Raw genomic sequence first — 24,768 nt, 5'->3', positions numbered from 1 at the left:
GTAAATGAAATATTTCAAATAACATGTTATTAATTTACCTTTTTATCAACTTCCTTAAATCGGATGGGATTTTATTCTTCAACGGATCGAAGAACATCGCTTGATCTTTCCAAAGATCGAAGACAACAAGCATCCAATTATCATTTAAATTGTACGGCATCAAAACTAGTTGTCTTGGTTTTACATTTCTATCCATTTTGCCGATTTGCTTGACTCGTTCGGACAAATGGGCCTCGTCGTTGTTGGTTTGGAGGTAGCAACTCAAACCCGCTTCTACGAAACACATTACTTCACTCCGCTTATTTTTGTGTAATATGGATTGTAGATAACTACGAAAAAAAAATATTGAATTAGTTAATAAAAGGAAATATTATATATTGATTTAAGAAAAAGCATATAAAAGAAATATTTACCCCATGTAAACTGTGATGCACGACGTGCCAATTTCCTTGTATCTAAGGAATTCTCTAACATCTTCAAACGTCACCGGAATAGGCACTACGACGATACTTGCACAAACTTTGACATTGATTGAATCCCCTTTCGGTAACATTATTCGGTTGGCATGTTGTGCTAGCAATCGAAACTTTGGATTAATCAAATTGTATGAAATCTTCTTATCGTCTTCGGCGCTAGGTTCACTATCACCACCGACCTTCAACACTTGTGTGACCACCGGACCGCGACTCTCTTTTGCAACTTCGGTTTCTACTAATCTCTTTGGCCACTTAACCAACCCCCCTACGGCTTCTTCGATAGTCTTGGCTTCATCGGTGGGGATCGGCAAAAAAGCTTTCTTAATCAAAGCCGCCACAACGCTCACTCGTACGTTTACATCCTCCGAAGATGAGAAATGAACGGATTCGGCTTTCTTGTACGCTCGCCCATTTGCTACATGAACCGTGCCTCCATTCGCAAAATCATCAAGGAGGAGAAGGCATTCGATGCTTTCATCCGAAGACGGTGTCACCGGCGTGGTTGGATTCATTGAGCAACTTGCTCGAACACTATCGGGTTTGTCGATAATTAGAAGATCGACACGCGAACGTTCTACGACACCAACATTGAGATCCACGGCAACGTCATGTTGAGATTGTTTATCTAATAAATTCACTAATGTTATTAAAAAAAAGTACAAAAATATTTAACTTTATTCCTTGTATTAAAAAATTGAAAATTACCTAAAGACGTCGCTTTTTTACCCATGTCATCATCACCATCTTTAGGCATGTCTTCATCACCACCCTTAGTCATCTCTTCATCATCACCTTTAGCCATCTCTTCACCGTCAACAATCTTTTCATACTCAACATCTTCATTTGTGGGACGTAGAACACTCGACAACTCGTCATTAGCATCTTTGAGGCTCCAACCATTTTGAGTTAAGGCTTTCATGATGAAAGTTTTTAACTCACACATTTCTCGACGTAACTTAGTTACCTCGTCGGTCGAGTTTGAAGGGCGAGATACGGAATTGCAACTTGACGAGTATTTAGATTGCCCACGAACACGACCGGAATGTTCCTTAGTTCCCAAAGCGTCTTGCAAGACACTTCCCATTGACTCATCCGTAACTTCTTGAGTTAACTTTCCCTTCACATATAATTCGATGTTAATAAGATTATAATATTTAATTGATGATTTCAAAATGAAAAAACTTACGATTTTTTCTCCCATTGACTTATCTTTCTCATCCTTGTAGTTTATTTCGTCCTTCATTCTCGACTCAACCCATAATACCTCCTTTGTAGGCCATTGACCCGTCTCCTCGTACTATATATTATATATCAAACAATACAACAAATTAATTAATTAAATGCTATATTACAAAACAAGGATAACAAAATGAAACATGTAATAAATATAACCTTTTTTTATCAAGTTTGCGATATCCATTGCGACCGGTTCTAGATTTGTACACGTTCTTCCCGACTAGTTCTTTCCCATTTTCCGATGATTTTTTGAACACTTCGGAACGTCTATACTCAACGAATTTTATCCAATCCTCTTCGGTGATATTTCCATAGCGTTTTAAAACGTATTCCGGCCTCTTCAAGGCGCTTGGATCATTGAGGATATCTTTGACATGATCGTTGTATAGCTCGTGACGAAATAATCTCACCGCTTCTCCAACTCTCATAAGACAATTATGCTTATATATTATAGGAACCGTAAAAGCTTCACATATGTCATTCCAAATAATTTCTTTTAGTTGTTTATGCTCTTTTAGTCACGAATCGAGCATCGTAATCAGAACGTGTTCTCTAGCTAAAATGCCAAAATAACTCGACAACTCATCTCCCTCCTTATTCATTGGTTGATTTTTTTCATCAAATAGTACATTTATTTTCCTACCAAGAGTTTTACACTTATTAACCTTGGGCATAAAAGTATTTCTTCTTTTCCCGGGACCATCAATATTGGCGAAATGTCATATGGTTACACATGTTCCCACAACGGGTTATCGTATCGTTGTGGAAACATTTCGCCGCGGCGAGATGATGCCTTGGCCGCGGCGAGATTAAACAACGGGTCACAATCATGTTGTTTAAATTTTCTTTGAATTCCACAACGGGACAACTGTCCCGTTGTGGAATCATCAAGATTCCACAACGGGACTTTTGTCCCATTGTGAAATATCCGTTGTGGAATCTAACATTTGTAGTAGTGGTTGTAGAAGCTTTTCCAATCCAAGATCCTAAAATGTGAAATATATCAAATTTTACATCGCTTGTAGTAAGCATTGTAAAAACACCATGCTTCCACAACGTTTAGGCATAAGTGTTGTGGAAACACCCAGTTTCTACAACGCTTAGCCATAAACGTCGTAGAAACACCCAGTGTCTACAACACTTATTTTAAGCGTTGTAGAATCTCTAGTTTCTACAACACTTAGCCGTAAGCGTTGTGAAAAATGGGTTGTAGAATCCAACATTTGTAGTAGTGTTCTCTTTTTTTTTTTTTACTTTTTCATTCATACAATTCATATATTTGATTACATGAAACATTTAAGCTCAGATTATAAAAGAAATCTTGTAAAGATGAAATATTAAAGACAAATCGTTGTCTCGGAAAATTGAACTCATTTCCTTATGTAGGAAGAGACCTCACAAGTAGAAGGTGCTACCACCCAAATTAGATGCTTGGGGGTCACGTTTCATGATAATATGAGCAACCGAGCTTTAACACCAGCCTCCCTCCACTACAACAAATCTCACCATTACCGACGATTTTTTTCGTCGCTAATAACCACATAATCGTCACTAAATCTATTTAGCGACGATTTTTATCGTTGCTAAATGTCCGTGCCTAAATATATTTAGCGACGAATTAGTCGTCGCTAAATATTTACCGATGATGTTAGCGACGATTTATTTGTCCTAAATGTTTAAACGATGAGTTTTTTTTAATTATTTAGAGACGACTTAATCGTCGCTAATAAGCGCGGGAAAATTTCGCGCGCGAATTAGCGACGATAAAGTCGTTGCTAATTACAAACTTTTTTTTCGATTTTTAAAATTATTAATTTTTATCGTCGTTAATTATTTATTTTTTATTTTGTTTTTCGTTTATGAAATTCTAACATGAAAAATCAAATATAGACCAAATTATATTATCCAAATCAACTTATATATAAAATCCGGTTACGTTTTCGATTATCGAGAAATATGTAAATAATAATCTACAATACACAAAATATCTAATAAAATACTAGTCGCGACGTTTGCTTTGTCGTCCCGCCGCTCGTTTTCCCCCTCCTCGACGTGAAACGCTCTTCTGCTGGCGCTGAAACTCTGCAAGCTGCGGCGGAACAATGTGCTCATGATCAGTAGACTGACTCGGACCACCGGGCGTCGTCTGCTGGCTACCATCGGGAGTCCTCTGTTGGCCGCCCGTCGGAGTGTGGTTGTCAGGCGTCGGAGTCTGGACACCGGCCGTCGGAGTCTGCTGGCTGTGCGTCGACGGAGCCTGCTGCGAACTATGCGGAAATTGGGGCATAAACGAGCTCAGGTTGAGGCCGGGCACCTGACTCTGTATTGCCTCGGTGAACGAGGCGAGGGTCGATGTGAACACCTCCTGGGAGATATATCCTGGATGCGACGTCCCAGCCTCCGAACTACCGTAGACTTCGGCGAGGTCAGCCGCCATCCGTGCTCCCTGTGGCACCAAACGTCCGACACCGGTCAAGTGATCAGTCCGCGAACCCATAATATTGCGGATTGCCTGCTGCTCTAGGACGGAAATATCAACGTCCGCTCCTTGTTGCTCAGCCTCCGCTCGCAACGTGTTGAACCTATCGACAAGTCGATCCTGATATAATTAACTAGTTAATATATATTAATCGAAAAATAAGACAAAATAAATGTAAACTTACATAACGTGCGGAGGCTTCAGGAGTCAGCCATTCGGACTTGTCGGATTGATGTTGGCGCTTGTAGTTCGCAAACAAGCTCTTGAAAACGCATGTTTCGGCGCTCTTCTGCATGTAAACAAAATTTCAAGTGTTAGATAGTTTTAACGATTTGAAGTATCATATAAACATAAAACTTACGTTCTTCATGCGGTGGGTCAAGAATCCAATCATCCCCTGTCGACTCTTCGTCTTCTTCTTCGCGCGATTTGCCTTGTTCTTCGCTTGTATGGCCTGTAATATAAGTAAACGTACACGTAAATAACAAATCGTATAATAAAATGGTAAACACATATTTAACGTAAATGATTTGATTACCTTAAACTCATCGCTCGAATATCGTTGTATAAGCGTCTCCCATTCGGTGTCGAGCTTAACGGTCCTCGGTTTCATCGACCGCGCCACATGTACGCTGCTCTTGCAGTCGATGTCGAACCATGACCGCAAGGTATGCCTCCAATCGCGAAGACGAGTCTTTGCATCTCGAATGATTGCCGCATCGACAATCGCCTTCTTCTTCCCAGTTGCGTCGCCATCGACTCGAATGTCGTACTTGTCTCGAATCGCTGATCGGATCTCGGCCTCCTTCGCCGGCCCCACGTTCGCAGTCGTCCACCTTGGGACCGTAGGCGAGATCTTGTCTCGGACGACCAACCCGAGCGTGTTCGCGAACAAGAACGACTGAAACTCCTCGTTATAAATAACGACTTCCTTCACCCCGGGGTGTCGTGCACGCTCAGATCGTTTCTCGAGTGTCGGCCCACGCACGGCGGGTTCGATATCCTCGTCGGCTTCTTCGACGCCATCGCGTACGGGCGCCAACTCGCTTCGGGAGACGGGATAGGTAGTCATCTCCGCCTCCGCTGCCTCTGGCTCCTGTAGCCGTAGCCATCTGAAATTCAAAACAAACTTTATTTAGTTATGCATTCGTAATAATTTAAATATGTTAATTTAGTTATTAAATGAAATACGTTATCGATCAATCATCGTCGTCTGAGAAATCATCTTCTTCCATCAAATCTTCGTCGTCAGTTTCTTCGTCATCGATAAACTCTTCTTCTTCAATATTTTCCAAGTCCAGTCCTTCGTTGCTCACGGGCTCTGGTCTCGCAGACTGATGACGCGTCGACAGTGAATCTAAATCTGACGGTTCCACCGACAACTGAACTGAAGACGAAGATTGACCAAGAACGAGGTCAATATCAGGAAGATCCCACACATTTCGATGATTACACTCTTCGACGATTCGCTTATCAGGACCATTCAAGTTATCTTCGAAGTAGAAAACTTGTTTTGCATGAGTTGCCAAAATAAATGACTCGTCTTTGTACCATTCTTTTGCCACATACACGCTTGTCAAGTTGTTGTCGTTGCGTGTCCTTTTCCTCGGATCTTGGTCACCGAACCAACGACATTGAAACATCCTACAACTAACGATAAATCGAACCTCAGTGGTTCGATTATTAAAATACATAATCCATAACCAACTAATTAATTTCACATTTTTATTCTTTTTTAAATCTATAAACAACTAATTAATTTCACATTTTTATTCATTTTTAAATCTATAACCAATTAATTAATGTCACTTTTTTATTCATTTCTAACAAAAATTAAATCCAATTTCAATTTCAATTTCAATCAATAACCAATTAATTAATTTCACATAAACTACCTAATTTTCGTTAAACTAATTCATTAATTTAAGTTTGTTACCTTTAGAGAATCGGTCGAAATTGGATGCGAATTAAGCGACAAACTATATCGATCTCCTAACGTCGAGGCCAACTACACAAAATTAAACAATTTTAAATTTTCTAATCGTAATTAACAAAATTACATTTCCTAATTTATTAATCTCTAATCTACTATACTTATATACATAATTAATCTCTAATCCTAATTTACAATTTTAAATTATCAAACATCCTAAATTATATCGTAATTAAATCCTAAATACTAAATTATTTACTAAATTATATCCTAAATACTTATATCCTAAATAATTATATATATATATATAACTAATCATGTAAATACTTATATCCTATATAATTATAACTAACTATATAAATACTTATATCTATATACTAAATTATGTAATTATATAAAATATAACTTATATATATATATAAAAAAAACTTACCGGCGGTGGCGGATCGAGGAGGAGACGTGCAGGTGGAGGAAGAGGCGGACGAGATGGACTTCGGCGTCGGCGGCGAAACGGCGGAGGACGGCGGTGGACGGCGCCGAGCTTCGGAGAGACAAATCTGAGGAGAGAGAAAGACGTGAGGAGAGAGAGATGTGAGGAGAGAGAGACAAGAGGAGAGAGCGACATACCGGAGCTTCGGGGACGGCGGACGACGGCAGACGACGGAGGTTCGTCGGAGGAGAATCGGGTTTTTGGGAGAGATTGGAGAAATGAAGATTTTTAGGTCGGGGAAGAAAATGGGGAAAACTGATACGCGACCTGGTATTTAAAAACATTTACCGACGATTAAATCGTCGCTAAATGTTTAAAATTCGTAGCTAAATGAACTTAAATTTTCAGTTCGTAACCAGGCATTTAGCGACGATTTAATCGTCGCTAATAGTTTTTTACACATTTAGCGACGATAAAATCGTCGCTAAATCATTTCATTTAACTTATTTTGGGGGGATTTTTCCCTCTTTAAATTTCGTTAAAATTCGAAATTAATTCGATATTAATTCCAAACTATTAGCGACGATAATATCGTCGTTAATTGTTTTCCCGCGAACTTAGCGACGATTAGAAATAATTAGCGACGAAAATATCGTCGCTAATTATCTTTGCCGCCAAACTTTAGAAGTTTTGGCACCAAATAATTAGCGACGATAAATTCGTCGCTAATACTTCCGTAGCTAAATGTCATATTTCTAGTAGTGCTCACATTTTCACCCAAGCAACCGAGCGTTAACACCAGCCTCCCCACAATTTTCCCAACCATTGCTAATTAAAATTAGATATTAATTGTAGATAGTAGAACTAATCACACTACAAGAAATATCACATTTAGCGACCAAACTATTAGCGACGACTTAATCGTCGCTAATCACCCTTTTAGCGACGATTTTATCGTCGCTAATTTTTTGGTGCCAAAAATATTAAAGTTTGGCGGCAAAGATAATTAGCGACGAATTTATCGTCGCTAATTCTTTTTTGTCGTCGCTAAGTTCCCGGGAAAATAATTAGCGACGATAATATCGTCGCTAAATGTTTTTTTTGTTGTCGCTATACAATTAGCGACGATAAAATCGTCGCTAAATGTTTTTGAATTTTGACGAATTTTAAAGAGGGAAAAATCCCTCACATTTAATTACAACGAAATGATTTAGCGACGAATTTTGAACATTTAGCGACGATTTAATCGTTGCTAAATGTTTTTGAATTTTGACGAATTTTAAAGAGGGAAAAATCCCTCACATTTAATTACAACGAAATGATTTAGCGACGAATTTTAAATATTTAGCGACGATTTAATCGTCGGTAAATGTCTTTAAATACCAGGTCGCGTATCAGTTCCCTCGTAAGCTCCCAAACCCTAAAAAAAAATTCAATCGGCCATCATCAACCGAGCTCTCTCTCTCGGCAGCTAAACCCCCCACAGCACCACCCTCTCCTCATCTCTTCTTCTCCGTGCTTGAGCTCGGCCAGCCGCCCATCTTCGAGCCGCGTGCACACCACCAGCCGAGAGGAGAAGGTCGCCGCGCGTCCTAGGAGCTCCGGCGAGCACCTCCGGCGAGGGAAAAAAAGGGTGAAGACGGTCCAAATGGTCCGACTCTTCAAGTGAGGTATGGATTTCTTGGGCTAAAGTGAAAGATCCGAAAATTAGGGTTTTGATGAAATTGATTTGGGGGTTTTACATCTGAACGTGGTTGATGCTTTGTGATGTGATTTGTGCTCGGTTTAGTGTTGATTACTTATGGGAGTGTTGATTTTGGACTGAATTCTTGTTTTGATTGTGGTTTGGACGGGTTTTATGTGTGGAACGTGTTTTGGCCGTGTGTTTGTTTGCTCAGCTGTGTGGTGTGAGTTGAGATTTTGGGTTTGTGATGTATTGATTTTGTTTGAGGCTATGATGATGATCTCTTGGGTTTATGAAATTTCTTGAGTTGGATTGTGTTTTTCTTTCGCCGTGAGATTCATTTGGCCGTGTGTCTTGTTCTTCTGCCGTGTGTTCTAAGGGGTTGATTGTGATTTGTTATGGTTAAGTTGATGCTCATATTTGTGAAGGAATTTCTGGTTGAATTAGGAGGCTATGAGGATTTTTGGAATGTTATGTAATTTGGTTTGGAAATGGTTATGGCCGTGAGTTGTTTTGGTCTTGAAATTTTTATTTGACCCTGTGATTTTTGGCCATGAGCCATATTGTGATATTTGTGGCATTGAGACTGTTTTGTGATGATGAAAGTCTGAGCCTCGGGAATTTTTGAAGTTTGGAGTTGAAAGTTATGATTTGTGATTTGAGATGAGATTGTACGTTACGGGTTTTTGGTTTGAATTTAAAATGTGGATTTAATGACAAGGTTACGAATTTTGTGACAAGTTAGTTTGGATTCGTGTTTGGTTGTTGACTTGGTTGGGCTCGGGTTTTTGAGTCGAGATGTCGGATTTGGAATTTTGGATATTGATAAGAGTTTGGATTTAAGAAATTAACTCGATGTCGGATTTTCACGGTTTGATGACAGATTTGGGCGGACGAGCGGGAACCGGACGAGTCAAAGGTGACGAAGCCGGATTTTTGAAGTTTTCAAGAAAGAGTTATCCAAATTAAAGCTCGATTAACTCATGAGTTTTTTAATAACGTTCGAGAATTTAATTAACAACCACGATTCAATTTCAAGTATTTTATATATAAGTTCATTTCGATAATATAATTTGATTTTTATTTGATTTTTCATTTTAGAATTTCATACACGAAAAAAAAATAATAACTAACGATCATAAAAAATGAATAATTTAAAAAATTGAAAAAAAAATTAATAATTAGCGACGACAAAGCCGTCGCTAATTATTAAAAAATTAACGTATTAGCGACGACTTAATCGTCGCTAATTCGCGCGCGAAATTCACCCGCGGGAATTAGCGACGATTAAGTCGTCGCTAAATAATTAAAAAAAACTCCTAGTTTAAACATTTAGGGACGAAAAAATCGTCGCTAATATCGTCGGTAAATATTTAGCGACGATTAATTCGTCGCTAAATATATTTAGGCACGGGCATTTAGCGACGATAAAATCGTCGCTAAAATCGTCGCTAAAGAGATTTAGCGACGATTATGGGGTCATTAGCGACGAAAAAAATCGTCGGTAAATGTCCTATTTGTTGTAGTGTCAAATAATTAGAACAAAAAGGGTGAAATTTTTTCTATATTATAAACGTTTTTATCGTTTACCACATATATAATATTTGAATCGTGGCCATGACTCATGATCGCATAATCTTTGTTTATTGTTCCAGAAAAAGAAAACTACAATTACTAAAATATAGGGTCATACATCATGTGCAGGAAATGGAAATCATTGAGGTGTTTGAATTAAAAAAGGACGAATAATTGAGAGCCTACTATTTGTGTCCTTATAAATATGGTCGTCACACCATCTAATTGTTCACATCAAAACACACAGCCCTCTCTCTTGTCTCTCAAACTTGTTCCCACATTTATTCCGTGTTTTTCCTTTCCCATACAAGATGAATATCATAGGTGGTATTGGTAATGTTGTGGGCACGATCACGGGTCAAAATACCGGGAAGAAGATCAAAGGGACGGTGATTCTGATGAAGAGCTCTGTGCTCGACTTCAACAACTACGCTGCCTCAGCGTTTGACAGTATCAGCGAGTTTCTCGGCCAAGGAGTGTCTTTCCAACTTGTCAGTGCTGTTCATGCTCACTCTGGTAATATTATTACTTTTCTCTTTATTACAATGGTATACGTATTATACATGTCATTTTCTTTTATTAAGCTCGACTTGGCTGTTAGTTAGTACTAATTTTATCATATTCGTGTATATATTCTTAATAAAGCTATATATCAATCGAAGCTATATATGTTTAGTATATACTAAATATACCACGCACACACCGTACACTGTTCAAGATGATCAAGATACGACGTCGACCTGAGCACCGCTATTTCATCGCTTAGTTTAACTGGATGAATTAATATAATAATTAAGGACAAGAAGATAACTTAATAATTAATTTCTCTTCGTATGAAAGTTGGAATTATACAAATCAATTATGAAACAAAAAAATTACTTTTATTCTCTAGTAGTATAGTATTAGTTTGTTATGCTTTGTCGTCTAATTATTAGATCTGTATTTTCTTTTGTTTTATAATTGCGTTATATATATACGTATTAATATCAGGCTTTACAGGCCAACTTAAAGGATGGTGGAATTATTATGTTTCACCGGAAGATAAAGTAAGATAGTTACAGCTAAAAAAAATAATTACAAAATAAGAAAATGGGATAAATGTTCTAACTCAAAAAGACGATATAGTTAATACACTTGTCTTTGCATAATGAAAAATTTTAGAGCCTCTGAAACATTCGCAATGTCCAAAAGGAGTATTGAATGCAATTTTATATATATTTTTTTTCTTTTATTTCGGTTTGCCAGAATTCAGATTTCTTTTCAAATTTGGAGAATATTTTAGCGCCATGACTTTTTTTTTATAAGATCTCGCTTATTAGGTATTGGATATCTAATCCCCTTTAGAACTTTATTGAGAGGTTTATATTTTATTACCAATCTTGAAACTCCGCTTTCTAATTCGGCAGCATTCATAACATAAAAAGCTGAACAGGTCCATGGAGACTTTAAATCTGTAAGAAGTTCTTCCGTTTTTAAATCATTTATTTCTTTAATACTCATTTTTTATATTTCTTCATTCATGTGAATAGCTCGAGATTTAGTAGGATTGTCTTTTTCACAAAAACTTTCTTCATAAGGGAGAATAACAATATGCTTTTTGCGAGTCCAAAAGACATTAGGAATAGTTGAACAAACATTGAAAATAAACATATTTTTTTATTTCTTATATATATATTTTTAATAATATTAGGATTTAAAAGTTGTTGTTCTATCTTAAATTATTAACTTCCTGTTTTAGTAGATCAACTTATTTTTGTTGAATAGGAAAAATAAATTTGAAAAAAAATTTATTTTCCTGATATAGAAGTTCTTAATACCTTTATGTATTTACTTTGAAAGGGTAAATTATTGTAATAAAAGATGTTCCTAAGATTATGAGGCAAGAAAGAGTTTTTACTGAGATAAACTAGCGTGAAAGCAAAATCCTTGATTATATATTCATACTTTCGATAATTTATAGTTTGTTTGTAGTTTACTATTATTCGCAGCATTCAATCTTTCTTTAGTTCTTTTCATAATATTTGGTTGGAATTAATCCTTCTTGAATACACTTTTGATCTGCACCTATGTTCATTAGGGCAGTATTGGTTAGATGAAATTCAGAATTTATAACGAGGTTTATTCGAACATATCACTTATCAAAATATATCTTTGAAACAGAATTTATAAAATCTTAATTTATTTTGTCTTCGTGAGTATTTAAAGGAGAAGGACAGCTATCTGTTTCGTATAAATTTTTTATTTCGTATTCTAAGAGTTTTTTTATCTCGTATTCTAAGAGTTTTTCTTTGAAGGAGAAGGACTCATATTTTAATGTTGAAATATCAATTTTTATATAGCAATATCAATTTTAGACATCATTGCGTCTGAAAGTGGCTATTTACTTAATATTTATCAAACGTTGGCTATTTAACAATGTCAAACGTTTAAATTAGTTATTTTCTTAATGGACCCTATATAATATCGTACATACGTGTCTTGTATATCCTCATTATTTAGTATGAATGGGACTAATGAAGTATGAAGCAATCATATTTAGTTGATTTATTCTTGTTTTTATCATCTCTCATCTTTATCAAGTTTTACCTAATTTTTTATTGGATAAATTACATTGTTGCCCCCTCAACTATGATGTTGGTAACGTTTCACCCCTTGAATTCTAAAATTGTGCATGACAGACCATGAAATCCTACATTGCAACAAATTTACCCCTTATGTTAAGTATTTAACAGATTTTAAACGGTCAATGCTTATGGGGATAATATTTAGGGATAAAAGTGTAAAATCATTTTGAAGTCGTTATTCCCAATTGGAATAAACACACCAATGTTAATAATAACTTTATGTAAACTAAAAAAAAAAAAACAAACAAACATAAACCCAACTCATGCTCGATCTGTGGCTTTTCTGACGGAACTATTGATTCCATACCGGTGATGTTTTTCGGGCAGAGTCTGGTGCTTGGAATCGGAGTGCCTTACATTGTTGCTTGGAATCACTTATATCTCTCTGTTTTCTTCTTCTGAAATTAATCCATATCTTAAGTTAAAACCATTTCTAATACACCCCACCCACAAAATAAACCTGTCAAACAAACCCATCAAACCAAGTGCAATAAAATTATTTTAACATCCTTAAACCTTCTCTAATCTTTGGTTTCTAATTCCCGTAAAGACACTGAAATCTTAAACAATTTTTTTCTTTCCTTGAAAACACATTTATGGAGTCACAACAGTTTTGACCATATTACACCTTACCTCCATTTCGCCAACGTCATAGTTGAGGGGGCAACAATGTAATTTATCATTTTTTTAATTTTTTTTAGGGAAGTTTTGCTTGTCTGTTCGGGTATTTCTTTTATTCTTTATTTTTTCTTCCTAAAAATGAAACAGGTCCTTTCGCAATAATAGAACAAGTTTTCTAAAGATTACAAAAATGAATTGTAGACCAACTAGTTTATAGAACATATTTTCCAAAGATAAACATCACAAAGACTGCACCTCGCACATCCTCCCTCCGTGAACGGTCTCAATAACAACTCGTTCTCTGCCTCAGAGACTACTATCTCTATCTATATTGTCAAAATCAATCTTATAATTTGTCACTGCATAAGTTTAATCGTTTTGTTTATACTAATTAATTAGATTACTGTGATCTATTCGGCTCCGTCAGAAATATTATATTTTGGTTTGAAACTTTGTTTGATTGAAATGACTTTGTTAATACCTAAGCAGAAATGTTGTGGTCGCTTTGTAAAATTGAGTCATTTTGAGTATTTTAAGTTAATTCAACCACTCCACTTCAGAGACAAACAAACAATTTATTCTTGATTTAAATCGGGTGATTGGTTATAGTATCAAATGTACTCACTTTTTCACAGTGCTCTCAACTGTCTCAGTAAATTACCATATTGTCATTATTTATATTTAAATTAAAATGCTCAAAAGAATGATTCAAGACACGAGAGATTGAATCAGTTGGGTTGGGAAGCACTCAGTTTTCTCAAATGAGGAGATGAGTAATTCCAGTAAATGAAAAATCAGAATATATGGTTAAAAAAAAAACAAAATAAAACAAAAAAACAAAAAAAGGAAAAGGAAAATGAAACGCATATGTCTTGTATTTTAGTGAAATGTCGAGTTTAACATTTGATTTTCAAAAATATCAAGTTCATACCATCTTTTTGATTAAAATGATGAAGTTATACATTGAAATAGTATTTATACGTAAACACCAATTATCTTTATGCATTCGTGCCATATATGTGATTTATTAAAAAATAACAAAACAAACAATAGTCTTTGAATCGTGGAAAACACAGAAAGAAGCAAAGAGTAAAAATCGATAGTTGATAGTCATCAAAATTACAGATTTGAACAGAGAATCCAGGATTTAGAGTTGCAATTCGAATGCGGAATGAAGTCATCTCTTGGGATATATGAATTTTATAATTTAATTTTGACTAAGGCTATTTTTTATTTCAAAACTGGGAATTTTGAAGTTAGGATACTGGTTTCGATTTGATTCGATTTTTCTTATATGAGAGTTAACATATCAATGGGGAGATTCATAACACTATTATCCATTTCAGAGTATAATTTTGTCATTTTAGTTTGACAGAGGGTATGAACTCGATATTTTTAAAAACCAAAGGTTAAACTCGATATTTAACTAAAATACATGATATATATGTGTTATTTTGAATATAAAAAAAATGATTCCATATTTTTACGCTATAATTATTCCAAATAATTTAATTACAAATAAGCTTACGTATCACCTATATTGCATTATAAAATCCTGTATCTTCGTGAAAGAATAAATAATTATTTTGCAGCTTTTAACTTTTTTACATACAAATGCAATCTATTATCTACCCATATATACACGAAAGAAAAAATTAACTAGTTAATGCGTGTGTATGTATGGTCAGCAAACGCGCTGAAAGGGAATGTGGGTAAGAAAGCATACCTGGAGAGCTGGCTCACCACGCTCCCAACGTTGACTGCCGGCGAGACAGCTTTCAAAGTGACTTTCAACTATGAAGATTCCGTCGGGGTTCCCGGGGCAATCATAGTCAATAACAACCACACCAATGAGTTCTTCCTCAAAAGCATCACTCTCGAAGATTTTCCCGATCAAGGCAAAATGCACTTCGACTGCAACTCATGGGTCTACCCCGCATTCAGATACGGCTATGACCGTATTTTCTTCCTCAACAAGGTAACTCATTTTTACGCACAGCTACAATGCTTAAAAATAGTTATAGAATAATTTTACAACGCTTGACAAACGTTGTAGAATCCAGCGCTGTAGAAGCTTCTACAACGCTTAAATATCCGTTGTAGAATCCAAGTTTCTACAACGGATATCTAAGTGTTGTAAAAGCTTCTACAACGATATAAATACATTGTGAAATTTTCAAATACTTTAAAACTCTCCACCGCGGTGACGCATAATTTTCGCCGTAATGAGGTATTCTACAACGGATAATTTAACTGTTGTAGAGTCTACTTATTATTAACAATACAAGTGAGTCTTCTTCCGTGGGTACTAAATTTTGTATTTTGTGTGGGTACTAAAGTTATTTAGAATGATGGTCTGAATTGCAACTATTCATTTAATTAAAGTTAACAAAAGAAACAAGATCATTTTTTAGGTATAAAAAAGGCGGTGAACATTGACTTGAATACATTATTGATCATTCCACTTGTTTCCAATGTTCTTATTATTTTACTAATTTGTTTCTGTAGAGTACATTTTTAGCATAATTATATATATATATAAACAATAACTCAATTAAAGTAAAATTTATGTCGTAGAACACTAATATATATATAATAATAATAGTGGAAATTCGCTATATATACATGTATATATGATCACAAGCTAAATATAGAAGGAGGGAGCTATATGTTAATTTTCATAAGCTAAACGTTAACTCTGTCATTATGAATTAGAAGGACCGAATTTCTAATTTTTTTCCCATGGATAAAAACACAGTTAGGCACTAGTTGACAACTGGGGTTGGTGCGAAAACCTAACAGAGACTAAAAATGAAGATATTACACATAAACAATGCTTTTGTTGGTGCAGTCATACCTTCCGAGCGAGACCCCAGTACCGCTCATGCACTACAGGCAGCAAGAGTTGGTGACACTGCGAGGCGACGGGACTGGAGAGCGCAAAGAGTGGGACCGAATCTACGACTATGACGTCTACAATGACCTGGGCGAACCCGAAAAAGGCTCAGAATACGTCCGTAAGACCCTCGGAGGGTCGGGTGAGTTCCCTTACCCTCGCAGGGGACGCACCGGAAGAGCCCCCAACAAGGTCGATCCCACGTGCGAGAGCCGGATGTTCGCCCTGAACAGTCTGAGCGTGTACGTGCCGCGTGACGAGCGGTTTGGGCACTTGAAGATGTCGGACTTCCTGGCACACGGGATCATTTCTTTGAGCCATGCAATCATTCCGGCTCTAAAGGGCTTCCTAGACGGCTCCGAGGACTGGGACAGCATGCAGGAGATCTACAATCTGTACGAGGGAGGCTTCAAGTTGCCCCCTGGGGTGATGGACCTCATCAGGAAGAACGTCCCATTCGAGATGCTCAAGGAAATCTTCCGTACCGATGGGGGAGACTTCCTCAAATTCACCACGCCCCACGTCATCAAAGGTACACTAATGTACGGACGGTTATGTTCTTCTCATTCATTCATATATGAAATATTTATTATGGCCATGTAGAGAACAAGACTGGGTGGAATACCGATGAAGAGTTCGGACGAGAAATGCTGGCTGGAGTCAACCCTGTCATTATCAAACTCCTTACGGTATTCATACACCTCTATTGCCCTGTAAAAAAAATTCCATCAATTTATTTTGTTATCTATCCGTCATTTAAATCAAGCATCATAATGTTAGTGTTAAATATTTTGTTTTTACAGAAATACCATAAGCCGATGAGAATGTCAATGGTAACTTTAGAAAAAATTAAAACATTCTTTTGATATTTAGCCCAAATTTGTCGAATATTTATCGGTCATTTCTTTAAAATTTGTTTTTTAAAAGAAAAAAAAAATCGTTGGAATCTTGACTTTTCCAAAAGTTTTGATTTTCACTGAAATTACTAAAAATGGGTTAAACAGGTATAAGAGGAGAAATTTCAGCGTCTCTATTAAACCTTGATTCAAAATGTGATTGTGTAGGAATTCCCACCGAGAAGCAAGCTAGATGAGAGCGTGTACGGCGACCAAAGCAGCAAGATCACAGAGGGTGACATCGAGAAGGGGCTTGAAGGGATGAGCATGTCCGAGGCGCTGAACGGCAACAAGTTGTTCATACTGGACCACCACGACAAACTAATGCCATACCTGACGAGGATCAACTCAACCAACTCAAAGATCTATGCCACCAGAACCATCATGTTCCTCAAAGGCGACGGAACTCTCAAGCCTGTGGCCATCGAGCTCAGCCTCCCAAACCCCGACGGCGCTCAACTCGGCGCTGTGAGTGAAGTCTACACCCCGGCCCAGGAAGGCCCTGAGGCCACAATATGGAAGCTGGCAAAAGCCTACGCATCAGTCAACGATTCTGGGGTCCATCAGCTGGTAAGTCATTGGTTGAACACTCATGCGACTCTGGAGCCATTTGTGATAGCGTCAAACAGGCAGCTGAGCGCGGTCCACCCGGTGTACAAGTTGTTGTTCCCGCACTTCAGAGACACAATGAACATCAATGCGCTTGCAAGACAAGCCCTGGTCAATGCCAAAGGAATCCTCGAGCAACATGTGTTCTTTGATAGATACGCCATGGAGATATCCGCTGTTGTGTACAAGGATTGGGTCTTTACCGACCAAGGACTCCCCAAAGACCTCCTCAACAGGTCCGCTTCACACAAATCTAACATTTAATTATTTTTTGTGCAAATTAATAGTCATCAAACTACTTATTTTGTAACATTTCCAGAGAAACTTCAAACATATTTCTGGACATTTGATTACAATTTAGAGTAATCAAATTTTAATCCAACCATAAACATATTGAATTTCATTGTTACTATTTTTGCAGGGGCATGGCAGTGGAAGACTCGACCGCCCCACACGGTGTGCGCCTTCTGATAGAGGACTACCCTTATGCTGTCGACGGGCTCGAGATCTGGTCGGCCATCAAATCATGGGTCGACGAGTACATCCCTGTCTACTACAAGACCGACGAGGCGGTCCAAAAGGACACCGAGCTCCAGGCTTGGTGGAAGGAGGTTCGAGAAGTAGGCCACGGAGACAAGAAGGATGCGCCGTGGTGGCCACAGATGCAGACCCGCAAGGAGCTTATTGACACCGCGACGACAATCATATGGATCGCTTCGGCACTTCACGCCGCGATCAACTTCGGACAGTACCCTTACTCTGGGTTCGTCGCAAGTCGTCCTACCGTGAGCCGGAGGTTCATGCCAAAGAAGGGCACGCCGGAGTACGCGGAGCTAGAGTCCGACCCCGAGACTGCGTTTCTGAAGACCATCACTGCCGAGCTCCAGACCCTCCTCGGGATCTCCCTCATCGAGATCCTCTCCAAGCATGCCTCTGACGAGGTCTACCTCGGCCAGAGGGACAGTGCCATCTGGACCGCCGAGGCCGACACCATTCAGGCGTTCGAGCAATTCGGAAAGAAGCTTGCCGTGGTCGAGGACAACATCCTCAAGAGGAACAATGATCCAGGCCTCAAGAACCGGGTGGGCCCCGTCAAGTTCCCCTACAATCTGCTCAGCCCAACTAGCGACCCAGGCATGACGGCCAAGGGAATTCCGAACAGCATCTCCATCTGAGTCAGCTCAACACTACGTGAAATGTGATCTTTTAATGAAACGATGGCTTGGCTTGCAAGTTCATCATAAAATAAAAATTGGCTTTTGAGCTTCGTCCTTGATAATGTAATGCAAGGTTCTGGAGACTATAATAAAAATAAGTCAAATGCTTTCCTTTTCTGAACTAAAGATGCGTTAAAAACATGGATGATTTTCTATTCATTAAAGTTTAGGGCCATCACATTTGAATTGTATAGCTTCTTAGTGTTACAAGAATAGTGTTTGGTGCAACAATTTAAAACTAGTGATTGTTTACAAATTTAAAAAAAAAAAAAATTATTTTCTTGATAAAAACTTAAGTCACAGATGATCATCTATGTTGCAAGACAGAATTTTTTATTAATTTTTGTACAAGTGTTTGTTTCTTTCTCCTTTATCTTCCTTATTTTATGTTCCCCGTGATTTGAACTTGTCTACTCACTTGAGGAGTGAAGGTGCTTATCATTGAACTAGCCAGCCCATTATCGTTTACCATGTGTTCATCTTTTTTACAGAAAAGATTATCAATATATTATCACTAAAACAAAGTAATTCCATTTTGTAGACCCCAACATTATCAAAATATCAAGACTAGACCCATTAATTCAAAAATATATGAAACTAGCCTTTTGACCTAATTTCAGACAAAAATATCATTTCAGTATATATAACTCATATTCCATTCATTCTCTTCTCAAATATCTCATTCTCTCCTTTTCTCATCATTTCGTTTCTCCAATTGATTGAATTAGGAAAAAAAAAATGTAATTTTGCATCTTTATTCGTCTTTTATAGATTTAGTGATATATTTTGAGGAAAATCAAATAAATAGGTAGATTTAGGTTAAACTTTCCAGAATTTTACATTATTTTCGATGAAATCCGATAGTTTAAGATGAAATGCAATTAGTATTTCTGATGAAATTTGAGGTTAAATTAGGTAATAATCTGATAGAATCCGATAGCTTTCTAAAATCCGACAAAATCCGTTAATTTCTAACAGAATCCGACAATTTTCGATGTAGTCCGACAATTTTCGATGACGTGTAAAAAATCCGATGGAATCCAATTGTTTTTTTGTTTAAATGTATATTTTGGTATATTTTGCAATTTTAGTGTTGTTTAACGCACGCGGGGATAAAAAAACACTAATGGGTGTTCAAAAATGTGAGAAGATTTCCTATCAAAATTTCAAAAGACATGACTTACATTGAGTTAGTGGATAAGGCCTACAAGAGAATCGATATAGACAGATTCTAGTATGACTTGAAAATTGAAGTTCCATATGCAGTGGGTATGATTCCGATTGAGCCTGCTTTGTTGAAGGACTTAGTGATATATTTTTAGGAAAATCAAATAAGTAGGTAGATTTAGGTTAAATTTTCTGGAAGTTTACGTTATTTCGGATGAAATCCAATAGTTTAAGATGAAATGCAACTATTTTTCTGATAAAATTTAAGGTTAAATTAGGTAATAATCTGATAGAACCCGATAGCTTTATGAAATCTGACAGAATCCGACAATTTCTGATGTAGTCCAACAATTTCCGTTGGAATCCAATTGTTTTATATTTTAATGTATATTTTGTAATATTTTACCATTTTAGTGTTGTTTAACGTCACGTGGGAGATAAAAGAACACTTATAGGTGTTCAAAAATGCGAGAATATTTCCTATCTAAGTTTCGAAAGACATGACCTACATTGAGTTAGTGGATAAGGTCTATAAGAGAGTCGTGTTGGAATCGATCTAGGATTAAGAAAAGATTTAACACTTCTAGCATGCGGCGGAAAATAAAAATTTTCTTTAAACAAGTAAAACGATTTTTACTAACCTAGACAAAGAGCAAGCACATGTTTATTTTTAAATTAAAACTATCTAAGAGCATTACTCGTTTACTAACCTTTATTGAAGCTTGATCGTTGAGAAGCTTGTAGAGGTTGAATCGCTCGTCTCCCCACGCAGCTCGTCTTTCTTCATTCTTCGAGAACTCGAGTAACCACGAAAGTCTCTATCACATAAATCACTCATGGTAAGAAGGGATAAGTGTGCGGGCCTTTTAAACACAACGACTCAAGAACAATTCTTAGAGTCGAAGAGCTAAAAACAAAACACTAGGTCAAATATGGACCTAGGTACCAAAACAAAAACGAAAAAAGTTGGAGAGAGAGAGAGAGAGAAGCTCTCAATCTCTAAATTGTGTGGGATGAGAAAATGAGAGGAATGAGGGGAGGGCTCTATTTATAGGAGAAGGATTACCTTCAAAAGTAGTTTCATTTTCCCTATTAAATATCACATATTCATGAGCAAATCCTTTGTTTCCCCTTTCTCATTTGGACGTGCAAGACTATGCTTCTAGAAGCAAATTTGTTTCCTCTTTTGATTTCTTCTCCCTTACCAATTTCCTTCTAGAGGAAATTTGTCTCCTCTTTTTTCTATTGGCAAGTATATTCATACCAGGGTTTTAAATGCCGGCAAGAAACGGCGAATTTCGCCGGCGGCGTCGCTGCCGGAGACAAAACGGCCGACGAAGACACAGTTTGACGTTTCGTCATTAAATGTCGTTCGATATTCGGTGAAAAGAAAAATTGTTTGGTACAAAAACGACCGGTCTCTGAGTATTTAGGGTTTTCAATGCCGCCGCAGCGACGACTAGCAACCACCGCCGACAAGGACCACCACCCCGATTTGACGATCTTAGTTTAAGTAAGAGACAGAGAGAGATGGTTCTCTGTATCAATTCCACACATAAATTTCAAAAAATAGAAGAAAGAGAAAGTTGATAAGGAATCAATGGAAAACATCCAATAATTTATAAAATTGGCCTGAAAATATCGAACCTGTGAAGAAGACGAAGAACCCAAATAATTTTTTATTTTTTATTTTAATTCCAAGGCAGAGGAGATGAAAGGGTGAGAGAAAATGAAAAGGTGAGAAAGACACATATTTGATTAATATATTCTTTTGTTTCGGTGTCCAAACGTCTTACCACAAATATATAATTAATACATGCCCAATTAATGTGTTTTGGATCTGAATGCTCCAAGTTCCATCTCCCAATACACGTAATTTATATATATATATATATATATATATATATATATATATATATATATATATATAGTCAATGACTCATAAATTCATAATGAGCATGGAATATGAATTTAAAAGTCAAGAATTAATATTATGAGAAAACATCTGCTAAAAATCTTAAGAAAAAACAACTTTAAATTTTAAATTCAATATATTATAGATTTTATTATATTATGTTATAAAATCTCTATCAGTATCTCGGTCAATCCCCGTCGCCAAAGTGGTTAAAAATTTCAAAAAAATCACGAAGTTCATTTACAACCGTCCACCAAAATTTTATCGATGCATTTCATTTTATATTTTAGCTGTATGCATGTGGAACAAATTTATTTGATGATGGTTTTCAATGTTTAGTATTTACACCTATTATTCTTTTTTTTTATACATTTTGTGCTGTGATTTTAAGTGTGAAACATCTATTTTTTATATGTATGATTTTTAGTGTTTTAAATTTGGATTATATTTACAATTATCTATGAATCAGTTTATTTTGCAACATTATTTCCGTTCGATTTTCCATCGGCATATCGGTTTTCCATAGAAAACGGCATTTGAAAATGGCATATCAGTTGCCTTTTTTAACATTGTTTCCGTATGATTTTCCGTCGGCATGTCCACTTTCCGTAAATCCGGAGGCTCGAAAGGGCATCCACTACTACAAATATGGGCATCAGGTGCGACAAAAGTCGCACTTGATGCCCACAAAGTCGCACCCTATAGTCCTATCGGGTGCGACTTTAGGTGCGACTAAGTCACACCTAATAGTCCGCAGCTAATACTATTGGGTGCGACATGTCGCACCCAATAATATATACTATTAGGTGCGACACTATTGGGTGCGACTTATCGCACCTGAAGTCGGACCTATTTTTCCGTGGGAAATCAAGAATAAAGCGGGAATTTGACTTTTGGGTGCGACATGTCGCACCCAATAGTCTTCCCACCAAAACATCAAACAGTGGTTTAGACGTCGCTTTTTTAAAAAGCGACGTCAAATCTTTTAAAAGAGCAATTTTTTGGATGTCAGTTTTTTTAAAAGTGACTTCATTTCTTATTTCGTTTTTGAAAAAAAAAATCAGCCAAGATTTAATCAAAACATAATTCCAGCCAAAAAAATAAATAATGCATATAATTTTAAAAGAAAATATGTTGATTAGGCTCCCCCAACAACCTAAACTCTAAAAAAAACAAAAGTCTAAACACACGGGCCGGCCTAACAACCTAAACTCTAAAAAAAAAATCATGATGTCAACCTACAAATAAACAAGCAGCACTAATACAGTAAATTAAAACAAAAGATATCGAGATATTGATAGCTTTGAAGAATGGTCCCAACTCCTCCGATCTCTTTGATCGCCGCGTCCGTGCCCGGATTCCCTTGCTGGCAAAATACCACCTTCCCTTTCACCTTCTTTGGGTCCAACGCCTCTTTATAACAAAACCTGCTGAAACAAAATACTTTACGAATTGATAGCTTGATAATTGTATTAGTGCTGCTTGTATGAGAAAGTACTAAATACAAGCAGCACTAATACAGTAAATTAAAAAAACAACCTACAAATGTTATAAACACTAAATCATGATGTCAAATAAAATCATTTGGATAGTTTTTCAAAATAATGCTTACACATTGTTGATACGTTTGGAACTTCAAGTGACACCTTGTTTCGCGAGTTAACGTTCAATGAGAATTGTTTTTTAATTTTTTTTTCTAATTTTTTTTAGTCCTTGTGTCACACTTTTGGAAACAAAAATTATAGATATGAAATATATAAGTACCTTAAGATGTGGTGTTACTTTTTCAAGTCCACTCGTTACTTGACTATCATTCTTATGGATTGAAGTTTCATGGCATTGTTCTTGTTTTGATTCTCCGTCTTTCGGTGATATCACCGGTGAATTTGGAGGGCTAACAAGCAAAACTCTCAATTTCACCTCTTCAACGTACTTCTCTCCGTCTCTCAAAAACTGGGCATTTAAAGAATATAAATGAATTTAAGGTTACTTAAGCACATAAAAGAGAAAAAAAAAAATCACTTTTAAGTAATAAACAAAATAAAAATTGCTTAATTGATTTTACTTACATGTAAACTTGAGCTCATATACAAGAGTGGAATCAGCAAACACGGACCCTCACTCCTTCTTACTGCTCGGATTTTGCGGCGTCGGTCTCACAAGAATCGAACGCTCGACAAACATAAACAAGTCAAAAGAATTTCCGACAGCCTGACCCACTAGCGCTTAAGCCATCATAACTCGAGCTACAAAATTTGAAATTGATTGATTTTAGCGGCAAATGAAAGTAGACTCATGTAGCTTTCTAACGAGATATTACAAGCATATATACGACAAGAATAGCTATCTCAAAAACAGCCCGTAATTCACTGTTACAATTCTGGAAATCCCGTTTTACTGCTGCGAAACACAAACTTTGGAAATTCATAACTCATTCAATACTCAATGGATTTACATGTTCTTGGTCATTTTAGAAAGCTCATACAGTCTACTATCCATGAAAAATATCCAAAAATAAGAACTCAGATCATATCGGTATGTCCACGTCGATTTACAGAGGCAGTTCAAACAGTTTTTCTTTTTCAAAAATTCGGCCAAATTCAAACCACAACCAAGAAATCCGAAACCAATCACCAATTTCAAGTCCTCAACATCAATAATCGGGTCCAAAGATCAACTAAGCATACTAAACCATTAACCTAAGCATACTAAACCATTTAATTTCAATTACATACAATTACAATTAAGCATACAAACCACTTAAGCATACTAAAGTTTTTTTTTCTTAACCTAAGCATATTAAACCATTAACCTAAGCATACAATTACAATCAAAATCCCCAAATCAAAATTCTCAGCCACACGAGCAACGAGCCAGACCAAATATCTAAACCCAACCCATGAGCGTTCAACAGAGGTGACGAGAAATCATACCTCTTTCGGTTCTCAGCTCGTCTTCGGAGACGGAGCACGGCTCGTTGCAGGTGCCGGGGCTCGGGAATGAGGCTCGG

At 36.8% G+C, this 24,768-nt stretch overlaps 1 protein-coding gene across 1 annotated transcript; it reads left to right on the top strand.

Moving 5' to 3' along the window:
• Positions 1 to 10,050: 10,050 nt before the first annotated feature.
• Positions 10,051 to 18,802, top strand: LOC149380735 (putative linoleate 9S-lipoxygenase 5). The gene is made up of 6 exons (XM_089630008.1): positions 10,051 to 10,329; positions 14,747 to 15,036; positions 15,910 to 16,486; positions 16,558 to 16,643; positions 17,019 to 17,695; positions 17,881 to 18,802. Exons 1-6 carry the CDS (start codon positions 10,125 to 10,127, stop codon positions 18,632 to 18,634), a joined length of 2,589 nt encoding a protein of 862 aa, XP_089486134.1. The 5' UTR covers positions 10,051 to 10,124; the 3' UTR covers positions 18,635 to 18,802.
• The last annotated feature ends 5,966 nt before the right edge of the window (positions 18,803 to 24,768 follow it).

This window comes from Urtica dioica, chromosome 11 (genome assembly GCF_054948205.1).
Source record: "Urtica dioica subsp. dioica isolate 48M chromosome 11, U.dioica_male_clone48M_v1_H2, whole genome shotgun sequence".
In the NCBI taxonomy this organism is placed as follows: domain Eukaryota; kingdom Viridiplantae; phylum Streptophyta; class Magnoliopsida; order Rosales; family Urticaceae; genus Urtica; species Urtica dioica.
The sequence above is the reverse complement of the archived record's forward strand: the minus strand, read 5'-3'. Positions and strand labels throughout refer to the sequence as shown.

Excerpts from the sequence above, each read along its gene's own strand:
- LOC149380735 (XM_089630008.1), top strand. The coding sequence starts at position 10,125 with ATGAATATCATAGGTGGTATTGGTAATGTTGTGGGCACGATCACGGGT. Across the intron at positions 16,487-16,557 it reads CACGCCCCACGTCATCAAAG|AGAACAAGACTGGGTGGAAT; the intron begins GTACACTAATGT and ends ATGGCCATGTAG. Across the intron at positions 17,696-17,880 it reads CCCAAAGACCTCCTCAACAG|GGGCATGGCAGTGGAAGACT; the intron begins GTCCGCTTCACA and ends CTATTTTTGCAG.